The 19,867-nt window shown below is 38.9% G+C and overlaps 1 protein-coding gene across 6 annotated transcripts in view; it reads right to left on the bottom strand.

Annotated features, from left to right (window-relative positions):
* The window catches only part of LOC132817077 (growth factor receptor-bound protein 14-like), a 141,047-nt gene that overhangs the window by 10,941 nt on the left and 110,239 nt on the right, over positions 1-19,867 (bottom strand). For 5 of the 6 annotated variants that reach the window (XM_060827184.1, XM_060827188.1, XM_060827186.1 and 2 more), the window contains 5 exons: positions 15,721-15,816; positions 6,258-6,353; positions 3,829-3,945; positions 1,647-1,716; positions 1,264-1,351 (listed from right to left, as the gene is read on the bottom strand). In XM_060827184.1, coding sequence (XP_060683167.1) covers positions 1,264-1,351; positions 1,647-1,716; positions 3,829-3,945; positions 6,258-6,353; positions 15,721-15,816 — 467 coding nt within the window. The remainder of the gene's footprint in view (positions 1-1,263; positions 1,352-1,646; positions 1,717-3,828; positions 3,946-6,257; positions 6,354-15,720; positions 15,817-19,867) is intronic. The other variant, XM_060827185.1, reaches the window with a different exon arrangement.

Genomic DNA, 19,867 nt, shown 5'->3' with positions numbered 1-19,867 from the left:
GCATGCTTCTCATATTGGTCCTAAAATAGAATGTTAATGACGAATACAGATATTTTACTCTGTCTTCATGTGTACCATTTTCCACTCAATTTGCTTGTTGCCAGAACTGGGTAATCAAAACCAAAGCACATTCTTTATTGATCACTGACATCCTTCATTTTGGGTGCAAAATCCATCTTTCCCCACCCTGCCGCCAACAGCAAATAATTATTAAGTCTTGTATGCGATAAAAAAATTCACAATTCTTAACAAACAAGCTTCCTACCGTCTGTTTTCTAATGGCGCAAACTTCATTTTGAAAGCTAAAACAATCAAGGACATCACAAATCCACTTCCAATGCCATTCCACTCACCCAAAGCCAAGTTTCAAATATCAGGTAGTGGAGATTAAAGTATAAATCTAAATATATGTTTCCAATAAACTGAGAAGTAATGTTCAGTTGATGTTCCAGGATATCATATTGTAAGGTTTACCTACAGTCAAATTATTATGTAAGTACATTTTATTTAATACCAAAAACAATCGTTTTAGAGTGTTTTTTTTCTATTGGGACAAAGGTTATGAAAAAAACTAAGTTTGATGCAGGGCTCTGAATATTTTCAATTGCTAATCCAAATCTCACATATTAAGGCATATATTTCAAAAGTAGCAATAACAAAGAATCCAATATCTGCAAATTAAAAAAAACTAAATGAACATGAAATGTTAATGGTTAAAAATGTACCTTCTTTATACAACTCAAATTGTATATCTAGAATATAAATATTTCTATCAAAATACAAGAAAAGCATCAAGATGCAACACTGATATTGTGAACCCAACCAAAATGGCTACATAAAGTGGAGGAAAGAGTTAAAAGTATGCCTTTTTTTAATTAAGTGACATATAAAGATAGTTTAGAAGGGAAGGCCTCAATATTAACAAATGAGTAATAAGCCAAGACTACCAAACAATCATTATTAAATCTTTACATAAGAAAATCAACTCATGTAGGAGGCTGAATCTCAACTAAATTTATACTAACACTTAATGATCAACATTTTAAAGACTTGGCTCTAAAAGGCCAAAAGATCAATATCAACTCTACTTTTTCATAAAACCTTTAAATGAAAGCAATCATAAATGTATGTAAATTAGAAGCATTTATATGTTCTTGTAAACAATTTCCTAAATCAAACTAGCTGGAAACACTTGTTATTATAATTATGGACACAATGTCTCATCCAATCATAATATTCCTTTATGCTTAAATTGATGCTTACCCATCTACAAGGCCTTGTTGTTCTAATAGTTTTTGAGCTTCATCTCTGGAGAGTCGGTGATGAAACCATAGCTGCATCCTATGAATGGCTAAATTATAATGGAAAAAATGAATTTCTAAATAAAATCATAGAATTAGCATAAAACATATTCATTTAGCTATGTCTCAAAAGTAACTTAACCCAGCACAGTCACAACATAATAGACAAAAACTTGAAGTTTTGAATTTTAGCAAATAGTCTTCAATTGTTTAATATTCTTTCTACTATTATCCATGATCTTAAGTGGATCAGCAAATATATTTCATTTAAAATGAACTGACATCAATAATTTGCTTGACTCATGCAATATCATACTTGCTGCACAAAGTATATAGTGAAACAACCTTGACATGATGTAGTGCTCTGCGATGTGGTTGGACTTCCATATGCGTTCAAACGATGACAGCTTCTCCTCTGTTTTTACAAGAATTTACATTTTAAAATATCAATTTCTTTATTAAACATATCCAACTTGAATTACAAGCCTAAAGTCACTTGTATGCTATTCTATACAATTACCTCAGAGTTACACTGGAATATGTCGCTTGCTTATAATAATTAGAACGTGTGCAAATTGAAACTAATTGCTTCTAGTGGTACCATTATTTCTCGAGGATAAATTTTGAATTGTTGTCATATTAATCTACAGAGTTCAGTACATGAATGGGTACCTAATATTGACTAATAGTAACTAATTCCTGGTGAAGGGCGTTTGCCTGAAGCGTTTATTTTCCTGCTCCTTGGATGCTGCCTGACCTGCTGTGCTTTTCCAGCACCACTCTAATCTTGACTCTGATTTCCAGAATCTGCAGAAGTCCTCCCTTTTACCTAACTAATATTACTGATAAGTTACTGAATATTCTTAGCTGATCCTAGTTAACCGCAAAGAATCACATGGATACCCCAGTTATTGTATGTTGGGCAATGTCACTCTATCTGACAATGACTTGAATATTCTCTACACAGAAGTCTGATTTTGATTAAGAGCAATGAAAGGAGCAAAGTAAAATGACCATGCTTCATATGAAAGAAGAAACATTCAGGAGTTCGTAAAGAAATCATTAACTCCTATTTTCCACATGCCGATTTACAAAACAGACTGACACTAACACTGGGTTCAGTTTCCACACCAGCTGAAAATACCACAAAGGATTCTCCTTCTCTACTTCTGCCCTCACCAAAAGAATGGTGACCCTTACGTTAAATCACCAACAATCTTCTCTCATGAGAGAGCAGCTGTATGGACAGGCAGGACAAAAGCAACTTTACTTCTACTTCACTTATAAGTGCTGAAAAACTATAAACCAAAACAAAAAAAAACAAAATATATATTCAGATGAGGCAGCTTGTGAAGACAACTCAGACATGAAATGTGAACCAACTGATTCTTGTTTATTTTTTGGCTTTATATGCTGTAATACCTGGTCACAGTTCTCAAACATACCAAAGCACTCCATATATAATGGACTTTGAAGAACAATTTTATTTTAATCAAGGTTGTTATGACGCAGGGTAAACCCCTCCCCCCCGCCCTGTTAATATAAACCAGCAAAACAGAAAACATTCATTCCATGCTGTAATCTATGAAAATTCAAGAGGTAAAGAACTATCTCAAAAGTAACTATTTAAAGTGAAAATTAACTTTATTTTTAAAAATCTAACAGAGAATAATTAATGAATAACTATTTATAACTCATTTATCTAAACCTATCTTTTACCTTCCCCTCTACAATACTGGTCTGATAAAACCCTTGATTAAGATTTACAGAAAAATTCAAATTTCAAAACTAGTCAGCTGTCAAATTTTCTCTTTGTATCTGCCTCTGTAGATTTGGACTCCAGGTCAAGGTTGATTTTTTTTTTCTATGCAAACTCCTTCTCCAGAAAGGTATGTCTCAGAGAGTTCTCTCTAGCAGCTTACATCTGTTAGTATTTTTGGCAGTTTTCCTCAACCAATTTTTTTTTCAGTTTTAAACCCCGAAACATTAGACCATTTCATTGGTTTTAATATTGTCAAAATACCAAATTCAAACTTGATTGGAGTTTGGTATCTTAGGGCATAATTTAAATAGATTAGCTGAATTTGAACTTTATTTTTTTGTCTCATAGCAACCCAGCCAGTGCTAGCTGTTCTGACCAAGTGTTACACTGTTACCTTGTTTCGGACTCTCTGGGCCACTCAAGTCCTTGCTAGCTTTCAACTCTCTGCAAAGGTACAGTACCGCTTACACCTTTTAAAAAAAAAGTGATCAACTGATTCTTGCATAGGTACTGAGAGTTAAACATCATTGCTCTGTAATTCATTTTTAAAATCATGAAACCGTACTCATCAGAGACTACTATCGTCTGTTATACTCAACTGTCAACTGCACCAACCATTTGGGGGCTAATGGCCAACATCAATCATGATAAACAGATCCTATAGTACATTAAAATGTAGAATGCTTTAAATTATTCTGAATTACTTTCACAACCTAATATAAACCAAAACATCATGTGTTGGCTATGTTCAAACCAATACTTTACCCGCCATGCCAACCCCTCCTCAGTAGCTACTGTAAGTGCCTCCATAGGGTTTTCAATTACTCTTCCTTTGTGTCCAGAGAAATCCATGGCTACCAGAGAGTTTTCTGAGACGCTTCTCTATGAAGACAATAAAAAATGTTTTCAAAAATATTTTTGGTACGATTTTTAAAGAACGGTTTCATGCAAGAAGCAAACAGGTTTGCATAATCTATAAGTGATATTCATCAACTGTCCAGATTACAGACGAGGAAGTGCTGAATGTCTTGAAACAGTTAAAAGTGGATAAAACCCCAGGACGTGATCGGGCATACCCAAGAACTCTGTGGGAAGCTAGGGAAGTGATTGCTGGGCCTCTTGCTAAGATATTTATATCATCGATAGTCACAGGTGAGGTGCCAAAAGACTGGAGTTTGACAAATGTGGTGCCATTGTTTAAGAAGGGCGGTAGAGACAAGCCAGGGAACTATAGATCAGTGAGCCTGACCTCAGTGGTGGGCAAATTGTTGGAGGGAATCCTGAGGGACAGGATGTACATGTATTTGGAAAGGCAAGGACTGATTCGGGATAGTCAACATGGCTTTGTGCGTGGGAAATCATGTCTCACAAACTTGATTGAGTTTTTTGAAGAAGTAACAAAGAAGGTTGAAGAGGGCGGAGCAGTAGATGTGATCTATATGGACTCCAGTAAGGCTTTCCTTTATTGGTCAGTACAGGAGTTGGGAAGTCATGTTGCAGCTGTACAGGACATTGGTTAGGCCACTGTTGGAATATTGCATGCAATTCTGGTCTCCTTCCTGTCAGAAAGATGTTGTGAAACTTGAAAGGGTTCAGAAAAGATTTACAAGGATGTTGCCAGGGTTGGAGGATCTGAGCTACAGGGAGCGGCTGAACAGACTGGGGCTGTTTTCGCTGAAGCATCAGAGGCTGAAGGATGACCTTACAGAGGTTTACAAAATTATGAGGGGCATGGATAGGATAAATAGACAAAGTATTTTCCCTGGAGTCGGGGAGTCCAGAACTAGAGGGCATAGGTTTAGGGTGAGAGGGGAAAGATATAAAAGTGACCTAAGGGGCAACTTTTTTACATAGAGGGTGGTACGTGTATGGAATGAGCTGCCAGAGGATGTGGTGGAGGCTGGTACAATTGCAACATTTAAGAGGCATTTGGATGGATATATGAATAGGAAGGGTTTTGAGGGATATGGGCCAGGTGCTGACAGGTGGGACTAGATTGGGTTGGGATATCTGGTCGGCATGGACAGGTTGGACCGAAGGGTCTGTTTCCATGCTGTACATCAGTATGACTCTATGACTCTATCAGGCAATATTAATACAAGTCAAAGTTGAAGACGGCACTGCTTCAAAATAAAACAAAATAAAAACACCAATTACGTATTCTTACCAAGTTAACATGATAAAAACAACAAAGAACAGATTTCCAATAAAAATACAATAACAGATTTGAATGAAATTGCATTTTGATTTATTTTTTCAGTAGTAGAATGTAGCTTTGGTACGGGATAGCATATAAAGTTAAATTTCTTTCTGACTTAATTCAGTATAGCTGGCCATTTGTGCCAGAAAGTTGCTGGACGGTCAAAAGAAGTGAACTACTAATCTCCCTAAAAAAGATAGTTGAAAAACCTAGATTTTTCCAGAATCATTGTAGGGTTAACTTTCTCTTCACTTACCGCACAATTACATTTGATGAATTATGCTTCACCAGCTCCGTCATAATGCCACCACCAAACCCATCTTCCATGTCTTTTTCCCTTTCAGCATACCAAAGACACCATTCCTTCTGCAATACCCTGGTTCAATGCTCATTCACCTGCACAATCCCCTTACCTTCACAAGAAATTACAGGAAAATCACCACCTACATTTTAACTCCTCACTTCCCACTATTCAAATACTTAAAACAATGCTTGCCAGTTAAACAATTTACTTTTAGTTTTCAATGTATCAATCAAATTCACTACTCACCATGTATTCTTCTCAAAAGAGACAAAATGCAGATTGGGGACTGCACTGTCAAATGCACCCACTCAATCCAAAGGTATGGTTTTGAGCTGCCAGTCGCCTGTTATTTAATACTCTGTGCAACTTCCACTAGAATTTGTCACCCTCTGTTTTTCTACATTATTCTGAAGAAGCTCAACACAATCTCAAGGAATAAAACCTCACCTTTCAATTATATGTTTGAATGATGTGCTAAAACTATTGTTTAACAAACATCTTGACCAATGTTTCAAACATTTGGGTTGAAGAGATCATTTAATATTTTTAGGCATATTAACATAGAAATTAACAATTATTCTTGTTACTTTTTGAAAGGAGATGCAAAATTACACATAATGATTCAAATTAATGCATGACTAGAAAATCATAGTCTAATGTTTTTCCAGTTTTGTAATTTGAACTTCATACCATTGGTGATGAATTCAGGGAAGTAAGACTCTCTCTCCTTTGCTGTGGGATTTTATAGTTTTGGTACAGCTGCATTCCATACTGCAAAACAAGAGACTTTTTTTTAAAAAAAGAGAGGGTCAAAATATCGAAGATTTAAGACCAAGATAAGCAGAAAAGTAAAGTTACTAAAATACAGTTATGCTGCACCTTATAGTTCACGACTACCTTAATGGATTGACTAGTTGTAAATATAAAACAGCTTACGTTAACCAAATATTTGTGTTTTCAAGGTTCACATAATTCTTCAACTTTGCATGTGCACAACAAGCTTAATATCTCCATAACATTAATTTCTCTTCACTCAACAAGGCTGAATCATGGTACAGTCTGAAGGAAGATTAAACAAGCTCTGTGCACAGACCATTATAATAGCAGAAACTAACTTATTTTTAAATCTGGTTCTGACATACAGATTTCTCTTTTCATTGTGATATTACAAATAATGTCAAAGGGTCAACATATTTTTATCACCCACTAAACAGTAAGCCAAATGCAGCCTTTAAATAGAAGTAAAAAGATTAATGGAATTGTGCAAATCAAAGTAGGCAAACACTGGCACATAGTCACGATGTTGCAAATACACATGATCACAGGAGACACTACGCAATTACACAATTGTAAATATTCATTGCCAACAAAGGCTACATCACTGAGCTTCCTTCATGTATCATTCATCAACATGTCCTTGTCACTTTAACAGGCACTGGAAGACGCATTGGAACAGAAAATGAACCACAATTTTGGCTAATTTGCATGTAATGTGATGATAGTAAAACAAAGTTCAGGAAATATACTCAGAGTAAAATAGTCATATAGTTATAGAGATGTGCAGCATAGAAACAGACTCTTCGGTCCAACCCGTCCATGCCGACCAGATATCCCAACCCAATCTAGTCCCACCTGCCAGCACCTGGCCCATATCCCTCCAAACCCTTTCAATTCATTTACCCATCTGTTTGGAAAAGCTGCCCCTTAGGTCTCTTTTATGTCTTTCCCCTCTCACTCTAAACCTATGCCCTCTAGTTCTGGATTCCCCCACCCCAGGGAAAAGACTTTGTCTGTTTATCCTATCCATGCCCCTCATGACTTTATAAACCTCAATAAGGTCACCCCACAACCTCAGACACTCCAAGGAAAATAGACCTAACCTATTCAACCTCTTCCTATAGTTCAAATCCTCCAACTCTGACAACATCATTGTAAATCTTTTCTGAACCCTTTCAGGTTTCACAACATCTTTCCAATATGATGGACACTAGAATTGCACACAATATTCCTACAGTTGCCTAACCGATGCCCTGTGCAGCCACAACATGACCTCCCAACTCCTGTACTCAATACTCTATCCAGTAAAGGAAAGCATACCAAACACCGCCTTCACTATCCTAATATCAAATCTTTACCAAGAGCTTTTTTTTCCCCTGGTGATCAGATTCTGTCTGTCCCAGTCATTGTTCTCTTGTGTTAGGAGAAAAAAATTCCAAATGCTAGCCAAACCCAATTCCCTAGCCTTGATGGGACATGATGCAGGTATGCACTTTGTTATACTCTCTGGAAAAGGCATCTGGAGTCCTGATGATTTTAGTCTAGTGCAAGGCAAGTATGTGACATAGGCACCACTTAACATCATCCCTCTTTGGAAAGGGACTGAAGGGATTAACATTTGTGCTTATTTGGTTGTGAGATGGGAATGGAGAGTGGAGGAAAATTGGTAGTAGGGTACCGGAGTTTCTGGCCTTAAGAACATTTGTGTATCTTCAAACAAGATTGTATAATAACAAAAGTACAATGACTCATTGCTTTAATTGCCCTTAACCCTTACACATCATTTTGAAATGAGAAATGCAATTTACATAAGCCAAACATTGGCACGAATTGGCACAAGTCCATCATACACATAAAATATCATTGCTGAATGCTTTTAGTAGGCTTGATAAACATAATAACTAGATTTATATCCTCTTCTAAATTTGTGGATACACATTTAAATTTCATGACAGTATAACATAAATGCTAACCGGTAACAAGGGAATAAGAGGGAGAAAAAAAAATAACATCAGTACAGAGGAATAACATACACAATTCCAGCTAAAAAGAATACTGCAAGAACATCTTACATAAAATGTCAGGAATTAAGTCACATAATCCATGTATATCATAAGCTCTAAACATTTGATGCTGGAACATTTGAGAATAAAAATAATCAAAGTTTATTTAAACAACAAGGTTAAAAGCATTAAAATACTCGGGTACAGAGGAGACCTCCTGTGTTGAATCTGTACACATTGCTGTTATGAAATAAAGGAAAGTCAAAATGGGAACAGGCCATTTCCATGCTTCTTCCTGTGAGTTATTTGAGCACTTAATGCAGGTCAATACTTCAGTACAACATTGAGTGTTGAATGAGTTTTTGAATTAGACCTTAAATAGAAATTCATCTGCCTCTCAGGTTGACTTACAGTATCCCATTAATATGCTACTAAATGCGAACCAAGGGAGCTTTCCTCCTGCACTGACCAATATTGAAGTACACAGTAAAGTCATCATAGTCCCAGAGGACCATAAGGGTGCCCTCTCAGTCAAGAGAGACAAGAGGTGAGTGAGACCTGATGAACACCACATCTCTAGGATGGTGTAATCTTCACGGTGACCTCAGCAGGTACAAAATTCAACCCACGTTGTTGACATCACACTGCATCATGCAGTACAGTGGCACAGTGGTTAGCACTGTAGCCTCACAGCACCAGGGACCCTATTTCGATTCCAGCCTCGGGCGACTGTCTGCGTGGAGTTTGCACATTCTTCCCATATCTGTGTGGGTTTCTGCCGAGTGGTCCGGTTTCCTCCCACAGGTGAAAGATGTGCAAGTTAGGTGGATTATCCATGCTAAATTGCTTTGTCAAGTCTGGTGTTGTCAGGCTAAGTGGGTTAGCCATGGTAAATGTGGGGTTACTGGGTCTAGGTGGAATGCTCTCCAGACGGTCGATGCCGACTCAATGGGTTGAATGGCCTCTATCTGCACTGTAGGGATTCTATGATTCATGTATGATCTCAGCCTTCCAGCCAACTGAGCTAACTAAACCCTGAAGCCAATATTTATCTCTCAGCTAACATCACCATAAAACCAAAGTTATCTGGTCATGACTGTTTGTGGAACCTGGCTGTGTGCAACAAAATGACAGCAATGGCTATAATTCAAAAATGCTCTGGCGCACATTATTTGCAAGATATTATTGCTTTCCACAGCATCAAAGTACTGCAAAGTGTACGGAATCAGCAGGCAAGCTAATCCGTGATGTAACAGCCAATGCAATGTTCATACAGGGACCAAACTCCACCCTATCAATGATAAATATAATTAAATAATATGAGAAAGAAAAGATTTAGCTTTAAATGAGACACTGCAAAAAAATCTGATCCATAGCAGATGTCAAGACACAGAGCAATAATTACGGAAAAAATTCACTCACGTGGTATAAATAAAAAAGAAATCAATGTTTCCCTTTGCTAATCTGAAATAGTTTTGATGAAGAATAAATGTTAATTCCTTGCTCTACACTTTCTGGTGTTAGCTAATGAGGCTTGTACAGAATGTTGTTGTTGTGTCGCCATAATTTTACCAGACCATAGGAGCTGCTGCCTCATGAGAAAGAAGTGACTGGTGTTGATTTAATTTGAGGGTCACCAGACCTCAGGCAAGGGAAGAGGTTGAAAAGGGGAGAGTCCTTCATGGTAACCTCAAACTTCATGGGAACTGAACCCACACTGTTGGCATCACACTGCTCTCCAAACCAACAATCCAGCCAACTGAGCTAAACCAATTGCCATACAGAATATAAATTATATAAAAATGAATATTATTCTTGCTCTCTTGATGCTGCTTATACTAAGTGAATATCAAGGAAATACTACTCCAAGAAAACTCTAGCATAGCCCCCAATCCGAAGCATAACATTAACCAAAAATATTGGAAATACTCAGCAAGTTAAGCAGCATTTGTGGAGAGAAACAAAATTAATATTTCAGGTTAATAAGCCTTCATCAGAACACAAGTCATGAAATGTCAATTCAATTTCTCTCCACAGAGACTGGCTGACCTGCAGAGTCTTTCCAGCATTTTCTGTTCTTATTTCAGGCTTCCAGTATTTGTAGTCTTTTGCTTTTGTATTACTGATCCGAATTTCAGTGGTTTAAACCAGTGCTTCAGGTACAATCCAAAAATGTTTATTGGAATTGACATGTGCATTCAAATCATTTACTTGCCAATATGGAATCAGCAATCAAATAGACGCAATACCTAATGTGAGGAAGTGGAGCAACTCAAGGTGGTTATGTGTGAGGTGTTAACAGTAATGGGGAGGGGGGAGGGTTATGAGGCTTGCTGATGGCACCCTCCCCCACTATCATTGTGCCACCACAACCCCTAAATCACTACTATCCCACACCCCAGTACTCTTCTGCTCTATCACCACTCCCTACCTCATTTCCTTTTTAACTAGTATGGGAATCCTACAATGTCCTAACAATGGTCAACACACAATCAAGGAACAGCACCTCGTTGTTCAAGTTGACACTTGACAATCTATTGATTTAACACTAGTACAATCAATTGAATCACAATTGTTGCAAAGCTTTAGTGTTTGTAAATTAGAGACCTATTGGAAAGTGATGTGATCTTACATGACTACTTGGAGATAGTTTTCTCCAGAAGCCTCATCAAAGATGTCATATCATTGTATCTTCACAGTATCACTGTTGGCATCATGTTGAGATAAAATGTCACCAGATTTGTAGCATTCTGGTTTGGGCAATTCACAGCCACCAATCTTCATTTGTCTATACTGAGTCTAGGGCCTATCCAAGCCTAATCAATGGCAGATGATAGGCCACTGGAAATTATAAACAGAAGAAAGACTTGCTTTAAATAATGATGTAGTTTACTGCATTACAGAAATAGCTACAGTTTACATTAACTTGCTAGGCACATTTATTAAGGATTCTCAGGAGTTGTACATCTGCTCATTTTGAACAGGCTGGGGCTGTTTTCCCTGGGGCGTCGGAGGCTGAGGAGTGACCTGATAGAGGTTTACAAAATTATGAGGGGCATGGATAGGATAAATAGACAAAGTCTTTTCCCTGGGATCGGGGAGTCCAGAACTAGAGGGCATAGGTTTAGGGTGAGAGGGGAAAGATATAAAAGAGACCTAAGGGGCAATTTTTTTCAGGGAGGGTGGCACGTGTATGGAATGAGCTGCCAGACGATGTGGTGGAGGCTGGTACAATTGCAACATTGAAGAGGCATTTGGATGGGTATATGAATGGGAAGGGTTTGGAGGGATATGGGCCAGGTGCTGGCAGGTGGGACTAGATTGGGTTGGGATCACTGGTCAGCATGGACGGGTTGGACTGAAGGGTCTGTTTCCATGCTGTACATCTCTATGACTCTATGTGCAGAACTCACTGTCCCTACCCAAAACAGCGAGACATCATGTGACATGGATATTAACTCCTTCATCACCATTACCTTATGCAACAGAAGAAACAAACTCTTGACATGTACAAAGTTAGTATTTACAATTTTTAAATTATAAACTAAAAAAGACAGAATTTTATAAGAGTCAGAGCAATGTGAGCTATGGCAAGATATGTGGCAGAATTAAGCAAAAATTCCAGTTAGGGCCATCTTGATGTTCGGAGTGACTCAAACATCTTTCACATTTTTTTCACAAGCGGCATGACAAGTAGGCAGTGGTGAGTTGCGAATTGACAGTGATTACTGCTTGATAAAAGTGAAACTCACCTCATTAATATTCAGGTTCCCAACTTATCAAACTCAACAAACAATCAAGAGGTCAAGTAAACGCAACAAGGAAATCAGAGCAAGTAGCTGGCAGATTAGCTTGCCGCTTGCTCTGAATGACTTTCATGTTGGAAACTGGGCACCAGCATTTCAAGAATGATCCATCAATAACCAGCCACACATATTTCATGTCCACAGACACTACCATCTGGCACTCACCAGCTTTTAGCACCCTCAAGGCATGTCTCCGATTCTCTTATGTTATGAGCCAGGCAAGACCCTCTTAAAACATTTCAAGAAAGTAGCCCAGACCCTAACTTTGCTAGTTATTTTAAGCAGGTGTAAGGTGAATATTCCAGGAGAGATGTAGTTGGTCAAACTACTTAGTTTTAAACAAAACAGAATTTATTTAGAAGATTACAGAATGAAATACAAGAGAACAGAATATAAAATAACTTAACCTATCTGAAAACCCAACAGATTAGCCCAACTTAATGATGCTGTTTCAAATACTTTCAACTATCCCCATAAACACCCATTGCACAAAAGTTAAAATCAAAGGGTTATCAGGGAGAGAGAGAGATGGCAGAGTGATTCAACATGGAGCACCTTCTTCCACGTAGCTATTTCTTGGACCAGCGGCCTTAAAACTGACTGACTACTTTCAGTCAACAGCCAGACCAAACCAGAAAAAAGCTGAGCTGGGAGAACGAGCAACTCCCTTTTCACTGTACAAACTTTTTTTTTAAACTAGAAAGCCTGTCGCCTGAGGCAGTATCTGTTAGCTGTAATTGGCCCTAAAACCCTTCAAACCTAGACTTTTCCAAACTGCTGCTTTTAATACCTCTCTAAAAAAAATTCAAAGACGGCATAACCTTGTTAAAGGAGCAGCATTGTCATGTTACAATGTGCTCCTGTACCTCAGTGCTGCATCATGAAACTACATCCCTAGTTCCTTATTCAGGATCATAGTCCTCAGTTACTAAGCCTACCTAAATATTCACATTGTCATGGTTTTTTGATGCTTTGCCCCCTTTGCCAGTGATACCAGGCTCCTATGACGCTGTCTTGCCTAATTAACACAGACAAAAAGCCAGGAAGCTTGTCATGGCTGTCAGCAATCCTCAGTCAAATCAAGGGGGATAGAGTTTGCCCAGCGGTTCCAGCACAGTCAACAGTAGTCGCCGATACTAGTCTAACCACTGCTCAAGGTGGTCAAACACAGGATCCTGTCCTCATAAGGGGCAATGAGCCAAGTATTTCGCAATCCATTAGCCAGCAGTGGATGGTACATCTATTACAGTTGATGCAGGTGTCCTGACTGAATGAATAGGCAATACAGAGCACATGTAGGGTAAATGGTGTCAGGGTTTAAAAATGGTGAGATTGAGTGAGGAATGTGTTGCAAGCATTCGTACCAGTGGCAGTGCACAAAAGTAAGTGTGAGGTACCATGGCCAGAGCAAATGTCAGCACCTATGCTGGGCACTTCTTGACTGACACTGCTTGCCCAGGTGCACAAATTACTTTTAAAGATGGCACAATATTGTTCAAATGGTACACTGGACTCAGATTTTTTTAAAAACTGAAGGGTTTTTGCCCAATACATCTATTTTCCTGCTCCTCGGCTGCTGCCTGACCTGCTGTGCTTTTCCAGCACCACTCTGATCTAAACTCAGTTTTTAAAAAAGCCTAGGAACAAGTAAATCAGAACTCTCTCATATGCAACTGGAGGTTCAGCAGACAATATCCTAGTCAGACAAGGGACTGATGAGGAAACCACTGTATGTGACAGTGTTATGAAGTTGTACGCATGTACTGTACCAGTAGAGTGAAAGCTGGCAAGGACTTAAGCAGAGTGTGCTGAAAAAAATTTTAAAATGTAATATTTGGCTGTGAAATAAATAGCTGAGCTGTTACTATGGTACACAACAAATTCAAATTTGACATATCATGTTTAAACTATGTCCCAAGATACAATAATCCAATTGAATTTGAATGTTTTTGACAGCATCAAACCAATGAGACGATCCAATGTTTTAGGGTGTAAAAGTCTAACATTTTGAACAATTAGCCAGAGTGGCAAACAGCACCAACAAACACAGACCGCCTACAGAATTGCTCTCTGAAAGGTACCTTGTCATATGAAGTCTGGACAGCAGAAGACCGAAGAAAAGACTCTGAAATATCCAGAGGAAGATAGACAGTTGGCTGGTTTTGAAAATTGATTTTTTTTTTGTTAACTAAAGTGAACAAAACTAGAAAGTTTATCAGATCAGTATAGTGTTATAGAGTGGGAAGTAGATAAATTGATCAGACAAAGGAGTTTGTATTGTAGATGATTGTTGATTTTTTTTTCTTGGAGTTAAAGAATAAATTGTTAATTTTTTCTTTGAACAGTGGGATTTGGTAGTTTTTTGTCAATCAAACTTCAGCAGATTATGAGGTGAGGTGAACTTTGCTGTGTGTCTGGTTTAAAATAGCAGAAAAGGTATTCCCATGCCATAACAACAGTCACTAAAGCATTTGCTTCCTCCTCCAGTCTCAGAAAAGACATTACAACAGGCACATATCATTGTTAAACTAGAATTAAAGAACTAGGAGTTCGAGCAGACCATTCAACCTTTTGAACTCACCTTGCCATTCAGTGAAATCACGGCTGACCTTCTACTTCAGCATTCTATTGCTGCACAATGTATAAATCTATCACCCTTGATGCCTAAGATTCCATAGTCCTTTGGATAAGAAAGTATGGTGCTGGAACAGCCTGGCAGGTCTGGCAGCATCTGAGGAGCAGAGGAGTCAATATTTCGGGCATAAGCTCTTCACCCTCCACACTTTTTGACTCTGATCTCTAGCATCCGTAGTCCTCACTTTCTCATAGCCATCTGGGGCAGAGAATTCCCAAAGATTCATTCTGATTGAAGAAATTCCTCTGCAACTCATTCCGAAATGGCCTATTGAACATTCTATGACCTTATTCGTTGCTTCTAGAGATTTTGTTAGAGCTTGATGAGACTTAATGCTATAATCAAATACATAAAAAGGAAAGGACAGGCCACAACGGACACATTGGCATGTATTTCAATTGAAAGACTTGAACAGATTTTTTATCTTTTACAGTTGCAGGGAGGGGTGGGGTTTGGTGGGGAGAGTGACACGGAGATTGGTGGGGTGGTAGGTGAGGGCAAGGGGGAACCCTGTCTCTATTGTGTGTGTGTGTGTGTGTGTGGGGTGGGGGGGGGGGGGGGGGGGGGAGGTGGTTTAGAACAGTGGAGTGGGGAATGGCGGAAGTGCGGCAGAGGGCTGTCTGCATGACAGAGGGGGAAAAGGCACGTTGTTCAAAATAGGTGGACACCCGGATTGCCTGGGAGTGGAATATCTCTTCGTCCAAGCAGATGCAGGTTGACTTCTCCACCTCCTGATGCTGCCTGGCTTGTTGTGTTCTTCCAGTTTCCTGCTTGTTTTCCTTGAATTCCAACAATATTTAACAAGCGGAGAGCATTCAATGCATCAAATGTAATGAGAATGAATATATAAGCATGCACACAGAACTGCTAGACAATAAAGCAAAAGAAGCTGTTGTCTTTTGTCATTTTTATAACAAAATAAATACTTTTACCTTAAAAAGTCGAATCACTGTCACCCAACACATCTTACTCTGTTCATCTTCTGCACAAAGTAACTTCAAGTCTCTGGTACCTCCTGATTTGTGAAGCTAGAAAGCCACATGGCATTTAAAAATTAATACATGCGATAACACCTGTTGGAAGTTTTGATTTTAAAATCACTGATATGCTCCTGAATTAAGTCCTGCTAATGACTACACTTCTTTCAATCTTCTTCAAATTTATTTAGATATCTTAAACATATAATTTCTTAATTCCTACAACAAAGTATTCTTTGAGAATTGATGAATAAACAATGAAACATCTGAACAGAAGTAGGTGATTTGGCTCATCAAGTGTTTACATCCATTTAGTGACATCATGGCTGATCAGATAATCCTCAACTCTACTTTTTTGCCTTTTCCACATAATCCTGATTATCTTACTGATTAAAATCTGTTTCTCTCAGTCTTGAATATATTTAAGTGCCTAGCCACAACAGCCCTCGGGACTAAACAATTCCACAGATTTATTACCCTCAGAGAGGAAATTCCTCTTCATTTCTGTCCGCAAATGGGCAACCTCTCACCCCAAGATTATTCCCCCGAGTCTCCACAAGGGGAAACAACTTTTCAACTTCTACCACTTTAAGCCCTCTAAATAGCTTTCATGCTTCAATAAGATCTCCTCTCATTCTTCTAAATTCTAAAGAGTAGGCTGAAACGACACAACCTCTCCACATCAGAATATCCCTTCATACCAAGGGTAAGTGAACTATCTCTGGACAGCCACCAATACCATGTATCTTTGCTTAGATAAAGGGGACCAAGCTATTCATAATGTCTAGGTATGATCTGACTAGTCTTTTGTGCAGTTTTTGCAAGATTTTCCAACATTTATACTCCAAGCACTTAGATATAAAAACCAACAGTCAATTTGCCTTCTGTATACCTGCTGAACTTATACGTTAGCTTTTGGCAATTTGTGTGTAAGGACATCTAAATCCCTGTATGTGACAGCTTTCTGCAATCTTTCTCTATTTAAATAATAGTCGGCTCCTGTATTCTCCCTGTCAAAGTGCATAACCTCACATTATCTTCCATCTGCCCTGTTTTTCCCCTGACTCTCCCCTAACCTTTTTATATCCCCCTACAGAGTTTGTGCAACTTTCACCACTCACCTTTAAACTTATTTTAAACTAATTCACAAACTTGGCTGTGTTAGTCACTGCCTACATTGAAGTCATTAATATATATTGTTAATAACTGTGTTCCCATTACCGATCCTTGTGATACTCTACAAGTTACAGGTTGCCAATCTGAAAGTACCTCCATTCTCACAACTGTTTTCTGTTAGCAAATTCTCTATCCATGCTAGTATATTCCACACAGCATAGGGCTCTTAAATAATGGCCTGAAGTTGACATTTTATTAAATGCCTTTTGGAAATCCAAATAAATGGGCCTGATTTTACAGTGATTTCCAATCTCATGGACACTGCCAGTCCAGCATTTTTTATGAAAGAAGCGAGCTTCTCATTTCTAGGAGGAGATTCTGTCCAGGGCTCCCTCAGAAATGCAGAACAACGAAGAGCATCCATAGTATAGAACTGTCAGATGGTTAGGATATTGAAGTGCCGGGTCAGGTTACAGCTGGGGGAACGGGTTGGCTGCCAAGTGATAGAATGCCAGTAGACAGGAGTTAGGATTCCAGGTAAGTAGGGTGCCAGGATTGGGGTTGGGTGCCAACTGGGAAGGGTAGCAGGTGGCAAGGGGCCAGATAAGTGTTGAGGGTGGGTCACGATGGACTGTAGACATCAGCACTGTTTAAGGATGGGGAGAGGAGGTGTCGGGTCCATTATTTGGGTTCAGCAGTGTGGGATGTAGCGAATTGGTCTGACATGCAGAGGGAAATGGATGATTGTGTCTGATACTAGGTAAGAAAAGTGGGGAAACTATCTATTCCATTGGGTAACAAATTGGGTCCGATGACAGAGTGGGGGATTGTCCAGTGTTGCTTGAGGGTTTGGGGGAAGGGTGGTGGTGGAGTGCTCCTGTGGAGATCAGGGTAGATATGTTGGCTCCCAAGCGTGTGACAGGTCCCAGAGAGATGGGCAGGGAGAATGAATCTTCCAAGAGGTGAGGAAAATGGGTTATCAGTTCCCACAGTCTATCAGGTCAGAGTCTGGGGTTAAGGGTCACAATTGTAAATTAATTAAGTTTAACAGTTATTCAGAGTAATCATTTTACATAATTTCATCGGAAACAGCTTAAGTCCGCAAATTTTATAGAGTTTCAGAAGGTTCCAGGTATAATGCAATTGCCCAGTGGAAAATTCAATTTCCCAAGAATTTCCTCAGGATCCTTATGTGCAATGCCTATCAAGGCCAGAATAATGACTGGTTTGGTCAGCAGAAAATCAGCCCCATTACAGCTACTGGTTTTCCATCCTATTCGTCACTTCCTCAAAAAATTCTAATAAAATTTCCCAGGCATGGTTTCCTCTTCATGAAGCCATGTTGACCTAACGTAGAGCCATAGAGTCAAAGAGATGCACAGCACGAAAACAGACCCTTTGGTCCAACCCGTCCATGTCAACCAAATATCCCAACCCAATCTAGTCCCGCCTGCCAGGACCCAGCTCCTATCCCTCCAAACCCTTCCTATTCATATACCCATCCAAATGCCTTTTAAAAGTTACAATTGTACCAGCTCTACCACTTCCTCTGGCAGCTCGTTCTATACACATATCAGCCTCTGCGTGAAAAAGTTAACGCTTAGGTCCCTTTTATATCTTTCCCCTCTCACCCGAAACCTATGCCCTCTAGTTCTGGACTCCCCCACCTCGGCAAAAAAAACTTTGTCTGTTTATCCTATCCATGCCCCTCATGATTTTGTAGACCTCTATAAGGTCACCCCTCAGCCTCCGAAGCTCCAGGGAAAGCAGCCCCAGCCTGTTCAGCCTCTACCTATAACTCAAATCCTCCAACCCTGGCAACATCCTTATAAATCTTTTCTAAACCCTTTCAAGTTTCACAATAAATTTCTGATAGGAGGGAAACCAGAATTGTAAAAACCCTTTGGATTCTCCTTAATTCTACTTGCCAAAACTATCTCATGTGCCTTTTTTGCCCTCCTGATTTCCCTCTTAAATTACTCCTAATGCCTTTATACTCTAAGGATTTAGTCGATCTATCCTGTCTATACCTGACATATGCTTCCTTCTTTTTCTTAACCAAACCCTCAATTTCATTAGTCATCCGCATTCCCTATACCTACTATTCTTTCCTTTCACCCTAACAGGAATATACTTTCTCTGGATTCTGGTTATCTCATTCCTGAAGGCTTCCCATTTTCTAGCCATCCCTTTACTGCGAACATTTGCCCCCAATCAGCTTTTGAAAGTTCTTGCCTAATACCATCAAAATTGGCCTTTCTCCAATTTAGAACTTCAACTTTTAGACCTGGTCTATCCTTTTCCATCACTATTTTAAATCTAATTGAATTATGGTCGCTGGCCCCAAAGTACTTCCCCACTGACACCTCAGTCACCTGCCCTGCCTTATTTCCCAAGAGTAGGTCAAGTTTTGCACCTTCTCTTGTAGGGTATTGAGTCAGAAAATTTTCTTGTAAACACTTAACACTATGGCAGTCCCAGTCTACGTTTGGGAAGTTAAAATCCCCTACCATAACCACCCTATTATTCTTGATTTAATTATGTATTTCTAAATGCTCTGCTAGTATGTTCCTCAAAGTACAAAAATCTTCTAATGACAGAGATGTTAAACCACCTGGTTGATAGTTAACTATTTACCTATTTTTCATCTCTCTCCCTCTTTCAACATGAGATTTTTCAATCTTTTGCAACTTTTCCAGAATCTGAGGATTCTTGGAAGATTACTACCAATGCATTCATACTCACCCTGTAGCTATTTCTTCTAATATTACAGGATGCAAGCCATCAGGTCCAGGGCACTTAGCAGCATTTAGTCTAATTAGCTTCCTTTATATCTTTCTCTTGTGATAGTTATTATACTTTTTTCCCCTCGCCCACCTCTTTCTCCTATTGATTAGTTTGTATTTTTGAAATGCTATTAGTGTCTCTTACCATCAAGATTGATGCAAAGTAATTATTATACTCCTCTGCTATTTCCTACTTCCCC

This window comes from Hemiscyllium ocellatum, chromosome 7, assembly GCF_020745735.1.
Source record: "Hemiscyllium ocellatum isolate sHemOce1 chromosome 7, sHemOce1.pat.X.cur, whole genome shotgun sequence".
NCBI classification, from domain to species: domain Eukaryota; kingdom Metazoa; phylum Chordata; class Chondrichthyes; order Orectolobiformes; family Hemiscylliidae; genus Hemiscyllium; species Hemiscyllium ocellatum.
This window is presented reverse-complemented; position numbering and strand designations above follow the sequence as displayed.